The 21,515-nt window shown below is 37.9% G+C and overlaps 2 protein-coding genes across 6 annotated transcripts in view; both read right to left on the bottom strand.

Moving 5' to 3' along the window:
* The window catches only part of tapt1a (transmembrane anterior posterior transformation 1a), a 39,150-nt gene extending 22,905 nt beyond the window's left edge, over positions 1–16,245 (bottom strand). Inside the window, exons 1-5 of the mRNA XM_050042858.1 lie at positions 16,035–16,245; positions 12,983–13,113; positions 9,491–9,609; positions 943–1,105; positions 87–222 (exon numbers count right to left, since the gene is read on the bottom strand). Coding sequence (XP_049898815.1) covers positions 87–222; positions 943–1,105; positions 9,491–9,609; positions 12,983–13,113; positions 16,035–16,224 — 739 coding nt within the window. The 5' untranslated portion in view covers positions 16,225–16,245. The remainder of the gene's footprint in view (positions 1–86; positions 223–942; positions 1,106–9,490; positions 9,610–12,982; positions 13,114–16,034) is intronic.
* Positions 16,246–18,604: 2,359 nt separating this feature from the next.
* Positions 18,605–21,515, bottom strand: part of ldb2a (LIM domain binding 2a) — a 130,091-nt gene continuing 127,180 nt past the window's right edge. For 4 of the 5 annotated variants that reach the window (XM_050042862.1, XM_050042863.1, XM_050042859.1 and 1 more), the window contains exon 9: positions 18,605–20,688. In XM_050042862.1, coding sequence (XP_049898819.1) covers positions 20,458–20,688 — 231 coding nt within the window. In that variant the 3' untranslated portion in view covers positions 18,605–20,457. The remainder of the gene's footprint in view (positions 20,689–21,515) is intronic. The other variant, XM_050042860.1, reaches the window with a different exon arrangement.

The raw sequence follows: 21,515 nt of genomic DNA, 5'->3' as shown, positions 1-21,515 counted from the left end.
AGAAGAAAGAGACAACCGACATCAATCACAAAATTCCAATCAACGACCACATTTCTTTTGGATGTGGATCTGAACAGGAAGGATACAGACGTAAAAGACGGCCATCAGGAAGTGAGGAATGACTCCTATACTGTCTCTTTTCCGTTCTTTGGGTTCTGTGGCCGTCCAGTAGAGAGCGTCCAGGATGTCTTGACCGAAGGATGAGAAGAGGCGATCGGCCACCTGACAGAGAGATAACAGATTCTGACTTATTAACGGTGGCAGACATTTGGTTCATTTCTTTTATAATGAAGCTCATTTGTGTACTTGTGTTTGAAATTGTTGCTATGAAGCCATGTTTAATGTTTTGGAAGTGTAACTGTTGTGCAGCTACATATTTTAAAACAGGGCAATAAAGTCAGTGTCTTTGCATTTTATTTTGATCGCAGTCTCTTATTATAAAACTGCTTGTGACATCTCAAATGTGGCTTTGACTTGCAGCTGAAAACATGTCGCTGTTTCGTAGAAAATACCAAGATATATATCATGTATTGCCAGTCAGCCTGTAAATACCAAGATACGAATTTTTGTCAATATCACCCAGCCCTAATTCCAAATACATCCAATGTGCAGTCAGACATGTATTTCACCTTTAACTTTTGCCACATCAATAATTTTCCAGAAATGTAGGCGTCTATCCCAGGTTTTGATAAGCCTTTTCAACTTTGAAGGTAGTTGTATTTCTGTATTTGGTTGATTTAGGTTAGAAAATGTGTTCCAGTAGCCAGATTGATACATCTACTGTCTGTATAATTAAGCCATAAAATATGTACACTGTATGCAGAAAATTGGACAATACACAGAATCGTAAAAAACTGTGAGTGCACTTGAAGGTTTGAATCCACCAACATGAAGTGATTTCTCCACCACGTGTCAGCTGTAAGTGTATAAAATGTGAGGTACCTCCAACATGTTGTAGATGATGTAGAGTTTGATGACAGACTGTCCTCTGATCAGGTGGTACATCATGGAGTAATCGACATAATGCATCATGGAGAAGCAGAGCACCAAGATCAGGCCCTTCAGCATGTCACATACCTGCGCTGGCTGCAGCAGCCGAGACCCGCTGACCACACACACACAAAACACACAGAGAGATCAACTTATAGTATCTGTACTGAATAAATAAACACATTTAACCAACCTCTGGGAACATTTGTGCGTACTTGAAGACATACTTGCATGCTGATAGTGTAATATGTCCATTGACGTGTTTGTAATGTACGTGCATGCTGACAAACACATATTTTTACCCAGTAAATGTATGATCACAATAGGGCTGCAACGATTAATCGACTAATCGATGACTAATCGACTATTAAAATAATCGGTAACTATTTTAGTAATCGACTAATCGGTTTGAGTCATTTTTCATAGAAAAGTACTATAAAAGTACCCCAAAATACTCTTATTGCAGCTTCTTATGTTGAAATATTGGCATCTTTACACACTCTCCCATGACGGTGAACTAAAACCTTTTGGTGTGAGTACGAAACAAGACATTAGATGACATAATTTTGAGGTTTGGGAGAAACAGACCGACATTTTTCAACATTTTAACACATTTTTCGATAAAATGATTAGTCGACTAATCGAACAAATAATCGACAGATTAATCGACAATGAAAATAATCGTTAGTTGCAGCCCTAGATCACAACAGTAACATCACTGTCTGCTGCTGTATATGGAGGGTTTGAACAATCTCTGCTATTCTTACCATGCGAGGACACAGCAGGTCAACACATACAGGGGTAAATAATTATTTTCTGTTCAAAATCTGATATCCCACATAAAGGAAAAGGCCACAAGTAGTGATAACACAAAAAATACAATATGAAATATTAAAGTTAGTGTCTCCTTTCTATCTCCTTTCATAACATTTATCTCCTTTTAATATGTTTCTGTTTTCATTCAGTGCCTCTGCTCTTATAAAGATTAAATCTTTGTCGTTCTTATCTACCAAACAGACTACAACACACCAACAAAGATTTATATGTGTTAGAGTGTCTAATATTTCAATTTTGTTACCAAAATGTGGCCAGCATTTTGGACAGAAATATTTAAAATGGTGCTGGATGTGCAGCATCAGTGGAAGAAAACACACAGGCTGAGCTGTCACATACTGCGAGAACAGCAAAGCATGTTTTTTAATGTATTTAAAACATGTGCAGCTTTCATAATTAATAGCAATGGTTGGCAGTGGCAGCTTGGGAGCATGTTAAGAGGAGGGCTGACAAATCCATAGGACCGTTTATTTAGTATTTACTATGACAGGGATAACCGGGAAGAGCCAGAGAGAGAGCTTAACTCTAAGACACCCAGTGTATTTTATATGTCAGCTGTGTGACTGGACTCTACGTCCACTACTGCAAGAAAAAGAAAATGTTTCATCCACTCACAACAAAGGCTTCTTACTCACTATGAATCACAACTTCAATATATTCACACACATTATGGTTTTCATACAGAAATGGTTCGTTCTACCTGCTGATAAAACTGTCAAAACATGATACACCAGAATTACACAGTATTTTACTGATGGCTGTTTATTTTACCACAGTGCCACAAAGACTACAGTATCATTTCTCTCAGTAACAGCCACCTCTCTTGAAGAGTAATGTCTGTATTTTTCAGCCAGGATCCTATTTCCCATGTTTTTATATGGGAAATACTAATGGGGACAACATTTCTCCAGTACTGAGTGAAAAGGCAGCAGCCAGCAGACATGAAACAGGCTTCAATGTAATGCAGTCTTGTAGGTTGGGTGATAACGATTTCAGAGCTTATCTGGTTAAACAAAAAGGATCTTACTCTTTAACAAAAAGGTCTGTCTCTCCTTTCCATACTGTTTTTTAGCACTAAGAATAGCAATCTGAACCTGTCAGTGGCAAAGCAAGCACTTTTGTGGTGCTTTCAGACCAAGAGTCGTCTCCTTTGGTCTGAATCAGGGACTAATTTTGTTCCAAAGTTGTATAATTGCCTAGAGTTGGTTCGTGTTCTCACGGCAGCATTTACAAACGGACCAGATCAAATGCCTTGTGTGAGAAAGCTGCTCTGGATTGGTCAGAATTTCCATGAGGGAAAAATCCAGGAAGTAAAGCAAACGTTGAAGAAGAGTACACTTGCAAGATAAATGTGACACTTTCTAATGTCACAATGGAGGGACAACTACGCAGGTTGATTTTAGCGCTGCTCATCGTGGACTATATTGCTGTCATTGTTCATTTTAGTCAAACCATACAGTTTGAAAACGAGGCGCGGCTCCAACTAGAAAACAATGTTTTGATGCATTGGATGTGCTGAATGTGCATATTAAGGCAGTACAGGAGGAGGTGCACATTAATAATCCTCCAGGACTGTAACATGCTCATGTTTAACCCAAACAATGTGTCATGTGACTGCAGTTGGTTCACATCCAGGTCAGAACACGTTCTCACCACAAACCAACCGCACCAGAGTTTGTTTGTAACCGGACCGAGACCACCTCTTCAAGAAGGTCTCGGTCCAGTTGTTTTTGTGCGCACCTGAGTGTGATTGCTGTGTTCACACCTGCCCAAATGAACCGCACTTAGGGGGCAAATGAAATCAAGTTACATGGCAGCCTGTTTACATCTGGAGCCCTCTCTGTCAATACTGGACCACTTTATCAAGAAGTTGTTCCTATTACTCAACTAAGACACAAACACATGGAGAATAGGGCCCAGGCTGAAAAAATACAGAAGTTACCCTTTAATATTGCGCAAGCTGAACCCCACTAAATCACTTTAAACCACACACAATAACACTAGACTAACACTAGAGCACGAGACACAGCAGGATAACAATGAGCTACTCTAACAGCCATCATTACCTTAATAAACTTTAGCAGCTGTTCATTAGTCTTGCACCACAACAACAGGGCTACTCCTCACCCCGTTACACTTTTTTAAAACATGAGAGAGGAAAAGATGGATGAAAGGGGGGACTGCAGGGTGTGGAGATGTGAACTATTTTAGGTGCAGACTCCGAGCTGGGAGAGGAGAGGAGAACATGCCCTGAGTTTTGGGCTAAATGAGCTTAATCAAGTATTTTCTGAATTGTAGGCAGCTGAGCACAAAGCTGTGAAGAGAACAGGATGAGATGAACATCTGGGCCTTTTTGTCCAAAGCATAAAAGACAGTGATTGCCTTCATTGCCAACTAGTTGGGATTTAAGTTTGAATACAGTGAATTTATCAGGATTTCCAAAAATTAAACTGATGAGGTGAACTTACATAAAAGCCATTAACCCCATTGATTGTTTTCTGTAATATCTATACACATAAAAAAGGATGAGATTCAGATAAAACTAAACTATTCAACAGCAGGGAGGTGTCCGTATGTTACTGAAGAGTTCTCATGGGTTGTTTTTCTGAAGCTACAGCGCCATCCAGTGGTCACAACAGAAGTCATTCATGTAAAAGAAGCACGACTCAAAAATAACAAAAGTTTGAGGACTCCCAGATTACTGATTTATGAATATAATTTTTTTCCCCACTTGATGTTAAGTTTTTTGTTCAGTGATCAATGTGCAATAACTTACAATAAATAAAGGTTTAGCATAGTGGGACAAAGTGTGCTGAAGCAGAAGATAAAGGAGTCGGGTAAAACATAGGATGACTGGGAAACAGAATAATAAATATGATAAAACAGGGTCACTGCTGAACAAGTACTTATAGAGAAACCGTATTAAAAAAAGTTTAAATCAGACATAAAAGTTAATAGGGCACCAATCGTAGGGCTGCAACTTAACGATTAGTGAAGTACAGAATTGATTTTAAAATTCTTTTGTTTTTAAAGCATTGCATACGCACACACCTGCTTACATCTCTGAAGTTCTCATCCCTTATTCCAGCCCCCAACCCTTCAGATATGGTGACCAATCACTGCTCTCCATTCCTGATTTTTATTTGATCCTTTCTGTGTTTTTCATTTCTTTGTGAAGCACTTTGGTCGACATTTGTTTTTAAATGTGCTCTACAAATAAATCTGACTTAACTTGATTATTTTGATCATCAGTTAGTAACTGAAATGTTTTTAACCTATAAATAAATCTATAAACAGTTTTCACGTCTTATTTTGTTCAACCAACAGCACAAAAACCCAAAGACATTTCATCTACAGTGATTACAAGTCCTCAAATATGAGGAGGTGGAACCAATGAATAATTGACATCATGTGTCTCATAAATGACTTAAATCAGGGATACTCAACTTGTATTGCCTGGGGGCCACTTTTGCAAAATGACGGGAGGCTAGGGGTCAGTTAATTAACAATTGTTAATCATATTTATCATAGTCTGTATTCAATTTTTCAATGTTTGCTGTCATCAGTCATATTTGTCAGAAGACAAATCCATCTGTAGCAGCGTCGTGTCAGGTGAGGTGTACGCAGAGGCGTTTCTAGGATGTGAGGATACTGGGGGCTTAGTCCAGACTTCTATCGGGGAGTCTGGGGGATCATGGTATGCCATTTTTGTTGTAAACTTTTTTTCCTCCTGTCTCAGTTTAGTTTAGGGAGTCAGGCTGAGCACTGCATTTTTGTTTGCCTCTTTTGTTTGCACGGCTGAGGCAGCACTCTGAGGAAAGATAGGTGGGTTTTGTTTGTTATTTTGGCCGTGTTCACCCTGAAGTCCTTGTCCGGGTTTCTTGTATCACCTGCCTTTAGCAGACGACAAGTTTCCTGGAATCAACTTTCAGATCCATTGCCTTAGTGATAAATTGCTGAAGATTATTCACTCATACATGCTCTCAGTTTCACTTTTTATGTTACACTCTAACATCCCTACACTGGGGCGTAACACTCCCACAGCAATTTTTTTTTTTTTTTTTTGTATAAACAAGCTCTGTTTGGATGTATTCTAAAAATCTCAATGTGAATCAATTCATTTTGAATTAGAAAATGGTCAGCAGGCCAGCCGACCCCCTACTGCAGGCCAGATGAGTATTGACTTTAACAATCAATCTTAAAAATTGTTGCTCAAAATTCCTATCAAGCCTAAATAACAGATCGACAAAATTACACTTCCCTTAAAAACATGTGTTGGTAAACAGCAGTTTTGTATTCAGGTGTTTATGATGCTGATGCTTATCCTTGACATGTGCGACACACTCGGCTCTCTGGAGGCAAAGCTGCTGCAGCCAGCTGGTAGTTTAGCCTGCACAAAGCAGTCTTTACTATTTCTATTCTACAAGCATTATCTCCATAACACACATTATGTATGTTTGAGTGCAGTCAGGTATGTGCTGCATTCCAAGCAGCCACCACGATGTGCCATTCATACTGTATTATCCTGAAAGGCATTAAGACTCTGCAGCAGAAATAAACACAGAGAGCTTGATTTCTGTTACAGAACCTTGTTAGAGAAGCAAACCTGCAGAGCAGCTGGGGGGTATCTGTGCAGGGAAGGTGAATCAGTAGAGTTTTCCCTTCCCTTAACAACAACAACTGAGTTAGACGAGAAAAATGAGCCCCAGACTGTTCCAGAGGAGCTGTACAGTAAGCAGCCCTCCAGTTTAGGCATGTGCAGCTGTATCACTGACAAGCAACATTTTAATGAGAATGAGCATGCACTCTCAGCAAACCTTAAAAAAAAAAAAGACTTGTAAGGAACCAACATGGCTGCTCTGGCTCGGAGAATGGAAACGTGACATGAGGAGCCAAGCTATGGACACAATGGAGATGAAGAGAAACTGGTGAATGATGTGGAGGCCAGTTCAGGACGGTGGTAACACTTGTGAAGCCTTGATCGGCTTTAAGGAGCGTACCTGCTTCTTCTGCAGTACGGGCATGTGCGTGCCCTGCAGAGGGGGAGGAAGGCGAGGGGGAGAATCAGACAGAGGGTGAGGTGAGCAGGAGGACAGGTAGCGTCCATCAGGTGTGTTCAGGTACATGTGAAACTGTATGTTCACTGCATTTCTTTTGTAGTGGTCAAAGAAGTGTTTAGAACTGTTACTTTAAATAGCAAATTAGCAATATAACACTGTAAAATACTCTGTTACAAGTAAAAGTAGAAGTACAAAAGTATTAGCTTCAAAGCAAAGTATCAAAAGTAACAGTAGTTATTATGCAGAATGGCTCATTTCAGAATCCCGTATGGTACATTACAGGATTATAATTATTGATGCATTAATGTGTCTGTTACTTTAATGTTGCAGCTGGTAAACAGAGACCTAATTCAATGACTTTACACACAGCTTGGTGCCTGAACCTATACAATCTAAGTACAGGTTATATGTTGTATTATCTAGATATGCAAAGCAACCAGTGACTAAAGTTGTCAAATAAATTAGGGAAGCACAATTATATCTGCATGTCATCAGTATCGGCCAATAATGGCTTTAAAATGAACAATCAGAATCGGCCAACATGCTTTTTCTTATTTTGCACATTGAATGAATATCGCATACATTGAGAAGAATTGTATTTCATGTCTCCATCTGCTGGTGGGCCATCATGATAAGAGTATGTATGCATTATATGATATTAATTCCACTACAAAAGAGACCTGATGATCACTAAAATTAGGTGGGGGGAAAAAAGTGGATACATCGATACTGATATTGGTTATCGTTAAAAAAAAAAGTTATGTATTGGCATATCAGATATTGGCAAAAAATCCAATATAGTGCATCCCTAAATAAATGTAGCAAAAAGTTTGAAACGTACAGTATTTGCTTCCAAAATGTGGTAAATGTAATAAGTTACATTTCACCACAGCTGCTTTCCATTTTCAACACTACATACTTTTCAGTGACACTTTGGATAAAATGAAACAGCTGTTAATATAAACACATGTTTATGGAAGAAGACGACTCTTGTACAGCTGGCTAAAAGCAACACTGACTATGTTGACATGCACACTAATATTCCACTATTATTCCAGATATGACAACATTCTGAATTTGATCTTGTAAACAGTATATTTCACCCATTTTCCGATTGAGGCCTTTTTACAAATGTAGCATTTTCCGATTAAGACAAAAGGGATATTTTGGTATTATTCAGGTTTTAGGAGCATTCTTTGGACATCTATACACATCTCATCTGGGGTTTGTACCCTAGTTTTCAACACACGGCATCTTGCATGTTTATGGTCAGCTCTGTGTGTCAGCTGTGGATACGCAGTACACAAACCAACTCACCAACAGGTTGTAAGGCTGAGTAGAGATGCATTCCCAAAAGAAAAGCTCACATTTATGGTCAGAAAGAGAAACATACCTACTTCAAAACATTGTGAAAGACTCGGATATCAGATTTTTGGATATGCGCAATTATTGCAACACCTGACTTTTCAAGAAGGTTGTTGGAAACATTTTTAAAAATGCTATGTCATGCAAAGAAGCAAAATGACAGGCAGTGTCAGCTGTTTCACTTCTCTATGTTTGCTGTCATAAACAAAATATCGGGGCATGTTCATCGGCTGCATGTAAACTGGAAGATAAATTTTCATTTGCCATGTAAACAGCTACAAAGGAATATTGTTTTTTGTTTTTTAATAAGGGCAAAAACCATCATTTTGTGCATGTAAACATAGTCAGTGAGAATTGTTTTTCTAAATGTCCAGATCTTTTGTGCAAACCCCAAACTTATCAAGACCTGGAAACACTGTGAAAATAATTTAAAGACCTAGACCTGTAGAGTAAAATCTAAAGACCTAAGAATGCTTTCATGTGGAGAGAAGGACAGCAACATGATCCTGGTAAAAGACAGACCAGTAATTAGACAAACCTTGACAGCTGATGTCCAATAAGCAACGGACAGAAACCTTTATCAGAATGTCTTTAAGGTCTATTTTCACTCCATGTGAAAATGGAAAACAGCTGCTTTTTCAAAACTTATATGTTCCCTGTTTTTAGGGAAATACATCAACAAAAGTCATGAACTGGTGACATATTACTGCAGAGGATCAGCAGTATTATGCTTTTTCACATTTTAGCATATTTTACAGTCAGTTTATGGACATTTGCTGTTGAAAGTAGCAACCAATAGAAACAGAAAATGTTGCATTACTTTAAGACAAATCATGCTCATACACCAAAAACAACACAACAGTTTTTAGAGTCAAGTGTATGCGTGTATCTGTGTGTGTGCCTCCTTAAATATAATACATAATAACTTCCTTCATGATGTATATGTTAGGGGTGGGAATCGCCAGAGGACCCACGATATGGTTCCTGCTTTAAGTTTATCTAGGAAGTTGGAGACACTGTTTTGCAAAACACTGAAACAAATTCAATAATTTTGTTCCCAAAAAAACTGATGAATAATCATAATAATCAGTTATCAGAGGATATCTTTTCAGCTGTAATTGTACCCGAGGCTTATGTGTTGCTGTATCTACACTGTGTGCAGGTTTATACCTGTTTCTTTTGGTGCTATGCAGGTATAATATGTGTTTTTTTTACAGGTAGGAGAGTGTTTTGGCTCTGACCTGAAGCCACAGCATGGCAGGGTGAGGAGGCGGAGCACGGCCAGCAGCACCCTGAGAGGCAGCAGGGTGAAGACGTACAGGAAGGCATCCACACACAGGAAGAAGCCAAAGATCATCAGCTGGAAAACACACACAGAAAGACGTCCAGGTCAAACAACGACTGTCAGTGTGAAGGACGTGCAGAGAGTGACACCTTCAAGTTAAACAATGGCCCTCAGTGAGAAAGATACTGTACAGCCTGCACACACATTTATTCATCATCTATAAGCACTTCTCTGAGTCAAAAGGACAACAACAATAAAATAAAGCCATCACTGGAGGGATTTATGACAGTTTCGTCACATCCAAAAAATGATTTCTCTTAATTGCTGAGGACGTCAAACATATTTCCATCAGAGGACGAGCCAGGAGAAAACTAATAACCACATATCACATGCACAAACCTCGGCCTAAACCTAATTATGCAGAGACACATACCTTCACCGCTCTCCTCATACAAATAGCCATTGTCTTGTCATTTTTAAAAGCCGTGACTTTAAATCAGCTGGTGTCGTCTTACTCCTACTTCTAACTGGAGAAACATGACGGCACTGAGATCAGTTTTGGTGGAAGCTGGTGGGAGGGTTTGCCCCTCATTGGTAGATTCTATGTGACTTGTCAGGCATCCATGAAGTTGGTTAGTCTGCTTAACACAGTGAAGTAGCTGAGGTCTCTTATATTGACATACATTCCTCTCTTACCCTCCAAGGAAAACCCGAGCCAGTAGGAGCTACGCTGGTCTGGGCTCGCTTGTATTCCTGCAGAGAGGGTCGACTCAACTCCACAAACAATAGACAAAGAAGCCTCAATGGTCTAACTGTGAATTTTTAAAACATAACTGTAATTTAATTACTTGGGCCAGTCTTCTTGACAGGTGACATGTTAACCTGTGTTTTTTTTTCCCCAGTTCACTAGAGTTAAGTTTATGCTCCCTGTCTTGCCTTACATGATGCGTGTTGGTAAGTTCATGACAAGATCATGTATGTAAGGCAGCAAGACTTCACAGAAGTAGTCAGTGAGGTTGAACGGTGCTCACAGCTCATCACATGGACAGTGCTAGCTTGTTGTTCTGTGTACTGAGTCCACAACCAAGCACAGCTGCCTTCACTCATGTAAATGGCTGTGTGTTCAGGAGTCTCCTGCCGAAGTTAAATAAAGTTCAAAAAACGAAAGATTCCTTGTCGTGTGAAGTGATTTCCACCCACACATATCCAGATGCAGCAGCCGAGCAGTAATATAGCAGGATGGTCAGAACGGTGGCCATTTTCTTTTTTTAAATATACATTTATTGCTTTTTTAGAGCACAGATAAAACACAGGAAAAACAAAGCCAACAGGCTGAGCACATCATACGTAACAGTGGCCACAGTCAGAGTGATTAGTATAACGTGTTGTTAAAAGAGGATTTAAAAAAAATATGTATACAGAAAATGAGAAATAGGAAATTAAAATTTCAGTACAGGGTCCCAAATCTTATCAAACACAATATTTCTATCCTCATTATAGAATCTCAGTCTCTCCAGATGAAACGTGTTTGTCATTTCATTTAACCATAAATCATACCTGGAAACAGAGTCCATCTTCCACACTCGTAAAATGTACTTCTTGAGTATGAGTGGATCAGGTTCCCAAAGGTTCCTCAGAGAAACAGTGAAACATGTTTTTCCCATATTGATACAATTAACTGCATGACCAGCGGCCATGTTTATGTGTACTGTTGCCACTGCAACCATTGTAGCGGACTCATTTTCATATAAACTTGGATATAAACAAATCAACTTGCAGCAAGTTGCAGACTCACTGAGGTGAGGTTTTGAAGTAACCAAATGAGCAGTGGAGTCGTAGTATGAAGCATGGAGATGTGTCTGTAGTGCACTATCTCTGTTGCCTTGCTGCTAGAGAGGCATTGAGGATTGCTGGATTTCATTGCTTCATATTTCTATTGATAAGTCATCAAGGTGTACTTATCAGTACCTCAAACTGTCTGTCAAAGAAATCGATTTTAAAATACCAATGCAGGTTTATAAGCAAATGTTTGAACCATCCAGACCTCTCAGGTCTTCTGGGACAAGTCTGCTTTGTGCCCCAGAATCAAAACAGTTTTATGCACCACTTACTTAAACAAACTCCAAGAAAACTGCAGGTCCATTGCAACTCTAAGTTCTTTTAAATCAAGACTGAAGATTTTTCTTTTAGCTGCTGTCTTTCATTTAATCAAATATTTTTCATTTTTTTACATCGCACTGTAACATTTATTCTTATATTAAAATATTCTTCTGTAATTTGTTTCTTTTGCACTTTGTCTCATCATTTTTGATGTTTTATGTAGAGCACTTTGCACTGCCTTGTTGCTGAAATGTGCTGTACAATAAACTTGAGTTGGCATGACATCTGACACCAATCACCATTTTCTTTAGAGCTCGTTAAATGACCACAGCAAACAGTTAAATGTCCGCTCCACTCTCATTCTATTTCTATGGGCAGCATGTTGGTCACATGAATCCACATTCTGTGTTTCAACACTGCCACCTGGTGGCTGATGCACAGAACTACAAAAACAAACTGCTGTCAGTGAGTCACATGGCAAAATAAAATGTTCATATATTATTTAACATACATCAATAATTTGTAGAAAATTATTACAGTGTATGTGTGCATGTGTAGTTTGAGAATGGCACTGATTATTCCTTTTAAAAAAATCACTCTGTCTATATAAGGTCCAAAATAATGAAATAATATATTTAACAGAGTCTAAAACTATGCTTTTAAATAGCAAACTTCATCTGATCAACTGCTTATAAAAACAGTGAGTTAAACTGATGTTACAAGGAGAAAGTAAGCTGGTGATATCTTTATAAATGAAGCTTTAACACACAAATATTTGGTCATTTTTACTTGATAAATAACTAAAACAACGAATTGTTGGTGAAGATTCTCAGTCATCCAGGTCACGGTAATCATAAGAGCTATATCGTAGGCAACTGGACTTTCTTGAAGACGTTCTGCCTCTCACCCAAGAGGCTTCTTCAGTTCTATCGGACTGGTGTGGCGTCACAGGCTTTAAACCCTGTGTGTGTGTGTGTGTGTGTGTGAACCCCAGTGTCGTTGAGTTCACATGTTCTCTGAGTCTCAGAGTTGTTAAGGTCACATGTGAGTCAGGTGGGCAAACGACTCACACAGGGTTTAAAGCCTGCGACTCCACACCAGTCCGAGAGAACTGAAGAAGCCTCTTGGGTGAGAGGCAAAACGTCTTCAAGAAAGTCCAGTTGCCTACGATATAACACTTAGAAAAACAATGAATAGAGTTCCACATTAGTGCAGAACATGTGGGGGGATTATAAGGTTTAGGACTGACTCAGTTTGACACAGTTATGTGCAGACTGTGAGCTGGGTGAGATAACAGCAGACAGATGGAGGTAAATGCAGAGAATATATATTATATATCATAAAGTACCTTCTCCAGCTCCTTGGGAATGCGCATGCATGTGTAAACTTTCTCTCTGCGCTCGGTGTACTTTGCCTCATTGTGCTCCAGGAAGTAGCCTCTGGTGAGCTCTGCGCTAATGAAGCGCGTCAACGACGGATCTGGAACAACATCAGAGCACCAGTGTTACCACAAGGGCCATTGTCTGCAACAATTACAACCACAGCTATCAACACAATGACAGCGCCAATGTTTTGAGAGTCACAGTGCAAAGTGAAAGAGAAGGAAACTTCTCTGGATGGTGAAAACTAGAAGTTGAACAATATTCTTAACACACTGTTTGATTCACTGCACCATGAATACACCTTTGTATGGATGTACATGCAAAATGAACTTCTTTGTCATATACAGTCAGTTTTGTCTGGGCTAAGTAGGATTATTTAAATTTTTTTGATTAATTTACCTTTTTTTTTTTTTAGAGCCCAACATGACATGTTAAAATTTTTCTGATTTGAACTGCATGAATGCAAAAAAATAAAATAAATTAAATTAAATTAAATCATATGAAATTAAACTAAATAAAATGAAATAATATAAAATTAAATTGAATTAAATTAAATTAAATGATGTAAAATAAAATAGAATAAAATTAAATTTAAGAAATAAAATAAATTAAATTACAATAAATTAAACAGTGAATAGGAACTTCTTTTATACCCAACAGGCTGGATATGTAGACCTGACATTATCCTAAATGCCCCACATACTGTGTTGACATTATTTACACTTGACTGAAAGCTGTGAGATCCTGTCAAACATGTCGTGCTTCATAAACTGGGAACAAAGACAAACTCATTGCACGTTTAAAATCACATGAACCAACAGTATAATGTTGGTTCAACAACCAACAGTTTTGCTGTTAAAGTTGAAATTCCACACAGAACTGAAACACATTGGAGCTTAGGCAAAAAATAACACGTATTTCAGAGTAAATGTAGCCCCACAAACATGCCTGGGTTATATATGGAGTTAACTGTCACATAAATTAGGGCCAGAAAACCTCGTAATATATATTAATTAAATCATAAATGTCCCCTATTGTGCAGATTTGCATTTTGTATCAGCTACAGTGTCTTTACTGTGTGTACTTTATACTGTCTGATATTTATTCAGCGTTGTTTACCTAACAGCACATGTGCCCTTTACCTGATTAGATAAACTCACAATGCGCCTGTTCACATGAGGATCCATGCTGACAGATCCAGATTTATCATCCTTCACTTTGATGGCTCTTATCAAACATGGTTCCTCCTTAGTATTTAAACAGAGTCACGGATTTTGATGGCTAAAGGTTTTGGTGTACTTGAATCTGTGACCCATCAGTTTCTGTGACGTTGGAGCATTAACTAAGAGAAAAGGACCAAAGAATCCACAGGTGAGGTGTCACCACAGTAGGTCTGATCTTTTTGCTGATATCTGATATGCCGATATGTAACCGATAACCAATACCAATATCGATATATCCACTTTTATCTCCACCTAAATTTAGTGATCATCAAGTCTCTTCTGTAGAGGAATTAACATCATATCATGCACGCATACTCTTATCGTGTAGCCCACCAGCAGATGGAGACATGAAATACAATACTTTTCAATGTATGTAATATTTATTCAATGTGCAATTTAAGAAAAAGCATGTTGCCTGATTCAGATGGTTCATTTTAAAGCCAATATTGGCCGATACCAATGACATGCCAATATTATCATGTACCCCTATCTGCAACTAACAATTATTCTTAGTATCTGCCAACCATTTTTGCAATCGATTAACCACTCTGTGTTTAAAATGGTGGCAAATAGTTAAACAGTTATGTTATGGTATAGATTAGGGCTGGGCAATATGAAGATATTATATCCTACGAGATATTAGACTAGATATCGTCTTAGATTTTGGATACTGTTGTAGTTTTTTCCCTCGTTTTAAAGGCTGAAAGCAGATTCATGTCAATGTGTCAACTTGCCAGACTTTTCTATTTGTTTTTACACTTCCATTAGTCGTTATATCCACATTATTGATGATTATTGATCAAAAGTCGCATTGTGTTCATATTTTCTGGCAAAAATAAAAACAAAAAACAAGAGTCAACTCTTTTGCCTCTGTGAGAGTATTTGGTCAGAAATATTGTTATGTTCGATGTTGTCTCCCAGTGCTTACATTAATGAAGTGCTATTGAGAAGAATTAATAATAGTGAGATATATATTGTGTATTGAGATATAGCCTAAAGATATTGTGATATCAGGACATACTTTTATATTTAAAAGTATTTCAACCCATATTGAAAAACAAAGAATATATTAACCGTTATGTGACAAAGGAACACATAACATCCTTGCATTAGAGAAACTGGAAACATTGTATATTTGCTTGAAAAATAATTGCAACCACTGAAAGATTATAAAAATAGGTATCAATGAATTTTGTGTCCATGAACTGATTGATTAAATCAAGTAACTGTAACAGTAACTAATCCTATGTGTATCTCTGTGGTTATAATTGTTTGCTTTACACCTTTGTGTGATTATATCTTACAGAAGTGATAAAGCATGATAAAAGTGTTTTCACTGGCTAAAATTTATCAGATCACAGAACATGCTTGGGGCATTATTTTGTCTGTGGACACCCTGCAGTAAAAGCTGTGGTGAGGTGATATAACTTACCTACATCATATAAAATTTACTGCTCTCTGAACTTTCAGCAGCTACAGTTCATGCAGCCATGCAAACTAACTTCAGACATTACAGCCGCAGCTGGACAGTGACCACAGCTCCTGGTTTTAAAGAATGACTTCATTGTGTCAGTCACAGTTGTTTCAGTTCATTATTAGCTTGTTAATCAAGCTAGCACTGACTCCACTCAGTGACGTTACATATAATCCTTTTACAACTTGTTTAAAATGGCTGCAGTCTGTATAATGTTACATTTATGGAGTAACAACAGTGTTAGTGTTAACAGTCAGCGAACTAAAGTAACGTTTAAGACGCCCAACGTTTATTAGCTGTAACGTCAGAGCCAACGGTTACCTGCGGCGCGCTCCCGTTGCTCCCTCCTGACAGCGCTTATGTCGTAAAATCCCAACGTCTCCGGCAGTTCCGGTGTTATACCGATTTTACCGGACTTGTGCAAATCATCCCACGGTCGTTTCTGCCTCTTCTTTAACTCAATTTCTGCTTCTTTCTCCTCTGACAGCTCGGTCCCCAACAAGTCCGCCATCTTTACTTTGGCAGCCGCGTCGCTCTGTGCAACGTCACCGCACCGAGGGGGTAAAAACAAATGACGTCACAGCGGTGAACGGATCTTAAATTTGAAAAGTTCATCCCCAGAACAAAAACTAATAAAGAGGTTTTATTATTCTTTATTTTTATTTCTATTTTATTAATTTGTTAACTTTTCATTTTTATTCTATTCTGTTTTATTTCATTTTTATTTTTATTTTATTGTATTTTTGTTTTATTTTATTTTATTTTAGATAAATTTCATATCCAGAAAAATAAATGTATATGTAAAAGGATTAAGGATACTTAATTAGATTAATTTCTAAATAAATCCAAAGGCTGTAAAAATTATAGACCTCTGTATTTTGTAGATATTAAATTATTTTTTAAATAAATTAAAATAATTAAAATGAATTATTTAAATTATATAAATTATTAATATATATATATATATATATATATATATATATATATATATGAACTTGTGCTTGTTTATTTCAATATAGAATCAGAACTAACTAACTAACAAACTANAATTAAAATGAATTATTTAAATTATATAAATTATTAATATATATATATATATATATATATATATATATATATATATATGAACTTGTGCTTGTTTATTTCAATATAGAATCAGAACTAACTAACTAACAAACTAACTTAATAAATAAATATGATGATAATGATAAGAAGAAAAAGAAATAACAAATAATAATGACAAATTCTACTAATTATAATTATAATAACAATACCACTACTAGTATCACTACTAATACTACTGCTAATAATAATAATAATATAATAATAATAATAATAATAATAATAATAATAATAGGATAATAGATGGAAATTGACTCCAAGCCTTAAATAATATTTGCAAATAGCTGATTTAATATGTCAGAATTAGTAATATTAAAACCTATATTCTGTTTATTAACATGTATGATATATATTATCATTGTTTTGTATAATGTTTCATATACATCCCTGGCATCACCATATTGCTTTGTAAAGTACAACATATGTTGTATATATTTTCCGCTAATATTTTGAAAAATGTAATGAAACTGTTTTTGCAATTAAACTGAATTCGTCAGAGGATATTTTTTATTTAACTGTCTGACTAAAATCTAGTTAACGTTCAGTGATATGTGGCTCTTTGTAGCAGGATGTCTTAAACATACAGAGAAAATAATGACACCTATTAATAGAATTATTTACATGTTGCAGTACTCACTTTACTCCACTTGGTGCCGCCAAAGTTCCATCAAATCTTCCTGGATTTGAAGTCTACCCAACAACAGTACTGAGGCGAGGTCTGTTTCTGCGGAGCTGTCTGGAGAAGTTTGCTGAGTAGTTCATACATCTGTTCATGTTCCAGGTTTTACTTGGCAAAATTATTCAGTTAACTCAGGTGAACAGATTCTTGAAAAAAGCCACTACATATCAAGATCTGAATCAAGGACCTGCACAGGGAGGTAATTATCTGTAGCATGAAGAAACACAAATACTACTACTGATGAACTGCATTAAAATGTTGGGTCTTTAAACATTTTTAGTATCCAATGTTGTTTAAACGGTGTCAGCGTCCTTCGACAGGAAACTTAAGACATAACTGCAACAGATACACTGGAGGCCACACGCCCTGATACTCCAACAGATATTATTTCGACATCTTCATCATATTCCAAGCAGAATGCTTTTTCATAACCTCCTAGAAAGAGGCGAGAAGGTGCATGAACCTGTCATAAAGATTTCTAATGAAAGGTGAATGTGTGAACATGTAAATGAAACCAGGTAATTAGTGTATGAATAGTGGCTGAAGTCTATGATGACGGTCACACCTCATATTTATAACACAACCTGTCCTGTGGCTTTTGACAGCTCTTGGTGGAAACATCCTTCTTTTATCTCTGGTTCTTCTGAACTCCCATTCCTCCCAGTATGGCCATTTAATATCAGCAGACAATGGCAGCTCTGGAAAGAAGCTTCTTCTCTTTTGTTTCTCAGAGACTGACACCAAAATATGACGTCTAGATCGCTGTATCATTTTATAACATCGTTTCCACTAATCTTCTTTCATACATTCTCAGCACATAACATCTTCAGTTGATCAGTGCGTCAGTACATTTTCCTAAAATGTAAGTTACATTTTCATCTTTTAAGATGTGGGTGGGAATGAAACTGTTCCCTGTCTCTGTCCTTTTAGCCAAACAGCAAATCAAAATTTTCAAAAAAAACATACTCACTGCAACATCCACTTCGCAGCTGTTTGGGAGCTTTATATGAATCACACTTTGATGATGTCCAGTTGTTCTGTTCAAACTCACATTTTTCTGAGCACTTTAAGGACTTTTTACTACAAAGAAGTGGACTATGTCGTTAGCGGCTGTTTTCAGGGTCAAGAATCAACTTAAATACATAGATAAATGAATAAGCAGATGTTACGTGCACACATGATGCATGTAGCCGAACCAAGCTCCATTGTAAGCACGGTTTATTGGCACACATAATGGTAAAGCATACATACCAGACATCAGATATGACACTGAACACCTCTGCTATATAATGTACAAATGGTGTCTAATAATACTAGGCTCAAACATATTTAGAAATGTGTTAGCTTCCTTACAAATGCACAAATAAATACCCATAAGATCCAATTGTATAAAGACACGTGTCGCTGTCTTCTCGCCCATTTTCAAACAAAAGTCCAACAAAAGAGATCAGGGATATATTATCAATTCAATTAAAGATTAAAGAACAATTGTGAGCACAAATACAGGGATCTCAAAGCATTTCTGTGGGGTGGGTGGGATTTTATCTGTGCGTTGCTTTTCAAAATGTAAAATTGTTTTCTTCCTATGTCACAGAATATACAAGAAATATGACTGTGTGACTGTTTGTTAACTTTGTGGCTTTGGTTCTGCACTAGCTAAAGAGGATGAGGAACATTAGAGATTTTTTTTTTTATTGACGGAAGCAAAGCAGCGTCCATCCAAACCACCCTACAGAAATCTGAACCTCCTGTACAAAACAAAACAGCTGCCATATCCAAACTGGTTTCAGTGGCTGATTTACAGTGGACAAAATAGATTCCACCTCTATTTACAGAGCTACAAACCTTGTAACAGTGTTCCCAAACTGATGAACCCAAAAGGAAAATCAGACTGATGTGTTTTTTAAAAAGTACATATATCAAACAAAATAAAAATCCTATAAAATCATGCAGGAAAAGGCTTTAGTATCAGTTTGGGAGTAGGTCGTTAAAGGGTAAGAAGTCCAATTTTTCGAGGAGGGAAAAAAGAAAAGAAAATCAACATTAATGCATCAATGCGTGTCGGCAAAGTTCACATACTGATCGGCAAAATTACAACGTGACTGCAAAGGATTCTGAGAGAAGCAAAATACCAATAGACCACGAACACAATCAAACTGGTTTGCATGAAATCACAATCTGTGACGACCGCAGTAATGTGGAAAAAACAATCCTAGGACACGATTTCCCCTCGTTTGAAAGGAGTCCATAGCGGTAGAGAACTTTTATTTCCTCTTAATTGGAAATGGAAATAAACAGCAACAGCAGAAACAAACCAACAGCCGACTGAATTCCCAATAAAAATGCAATTGCCTCAAACAATGTTTCATTTGTCTCCAATGTGGTTAGACGCTTCCATTGGCTCTGTTAAAAAAACACCTTGCCTTCTCACCGTTGAGCTTGCCATTTTTGAGACATTTTTGTTTGTTGTTTTTATTCTTCTTCTTTTCTCCCCTCTGTCTACTGTCAGCATGATGACTCGCGACCTGCAGGTCAACCAATCACAGCTGTAGTATTCCACTAGACGAGAGGTTTGTATCTGAGGGAGAATTTGATCCACAATTTTCCACTGCATTCTTGAAACAAAAAAAAATGCCCACGCCTCGGTATTTTTTACATTACAGCTGCATACGTCTCGTACGCATTTGTTGTCTTTGACATGTGGATATTGCTGTGCAATGCTGCCAGTTCTCAGTGTTCTCCAAGATGTTACAGTGAGTCAGAGAAGAAGAAAATATCCAGAAGATTTTCAGCTGGACACGCCAGCGGTGAGTTTGCAGATTCTGATTCAGTACAATGTTATGAGGCGTAGAAGCACGGCCCTCAGGGGGGGAGGGAGAGGTTAAAAAGTCCAGTCCACATGGAGTCAAGGATCTGTTGTTTTCTTCTTCTTCTTCTTTTGTTTTACTGCGAGGGCTGGGGCGCTGTGCTCTCAGGCTTGCTGTCCTGGGCGGCGGGGGGTTTGCTGCTCCAGGGAGCGTTGTTGCCCAGAGCCGGGGAGCTGTTGAAGTCGTCCTCATCGTCCAGGCCATTGGTGGCGTCGTACTGCGTGTTCTCCAGGCGGGTGATCAGACGCTCATCCTCGTCCCCGAACTCGCCGCCCATCAGGGTCGGCTCGCCCACCACCATCACGTCCTGGAGAGAGGCAGAGAAGGTGGAGAGTGAGTTTACAAACTGAGAAGAAAGGAGATTAGAAATGTTCATGTTCGTGGGTTCACACTTTTTGAAAAGGTCACGTCATGTTCAGGCTGCGTCGTTTCTTTGTCACACTCACAGCTGTGTTGTTTAAACTTTTTTATTCATAGACTTTTTGGGGACTTCCTGGTTAAATAAAGGTTAAATAGATAAATAATTATAAATTGACAGGCACGTGCGCTCTATCTGCATCAACATACTGCCACACCCCCATTTCTCTATATCAGGTCATACATGAGCCCAGAGGTGTTTAATGGAGAAGCAGTGCTGTTGTCAGGCCGGCCCGGGTCTCTGCTGCTACTTATCTTATAGCTGCTGCTTCACACTGTGATTGCTATGGGCTAATCTATGCCTGTCATTACAGACGCCATCATCACCACTGCAAATGTTTGATTTCAATCTTCTTATGGGTAAAATCTCACTGAACCACCACGAGTTAAAGGATCAAAAATTAGTAATAAATAAATAAATTACCACCCAACGGTTTCACTGATAACAGGTTGAGAACTTTTTGTTTCCTACTTGTTAATTATGTTTTTGCTTTTGTCACAGGGAAGAAATGCGTGTCTTTGTGTGTGTGTGTTTGTGTGCGTGCGTGGAGAGAGTATGAGAAAGGGAGAGACTGTGTGGATGTGTGTGGAGTAGTGTTGCACGGTATACTGGTACCAACGGTAGACCTCAGTAGGCTGCTACTTAAACACCACGGTACATGACCTCATGGTGCCACTACTGTGGGATAAGTTCAAAGTCCAATCAAAGGAGGGTGA

The sequence above is a fragment of the Epinephelus moara genome, chromosome 4 (assembly GCF_006386435.1).
Source record: "Epinephelus moara isolate mb chromosome 4, YSFRI_EMoa_1.0, whole genome shotgun sequence".
Lineage (NCBI taxonomy): Eukaryota > Metazoa > Chordata > Actinopteri > Perciformes > Serranidae > Epinephelus > Epinephelus moara.
This window is presented reverse-complemented; position numbering and strand designations above follow the sequence as displayed.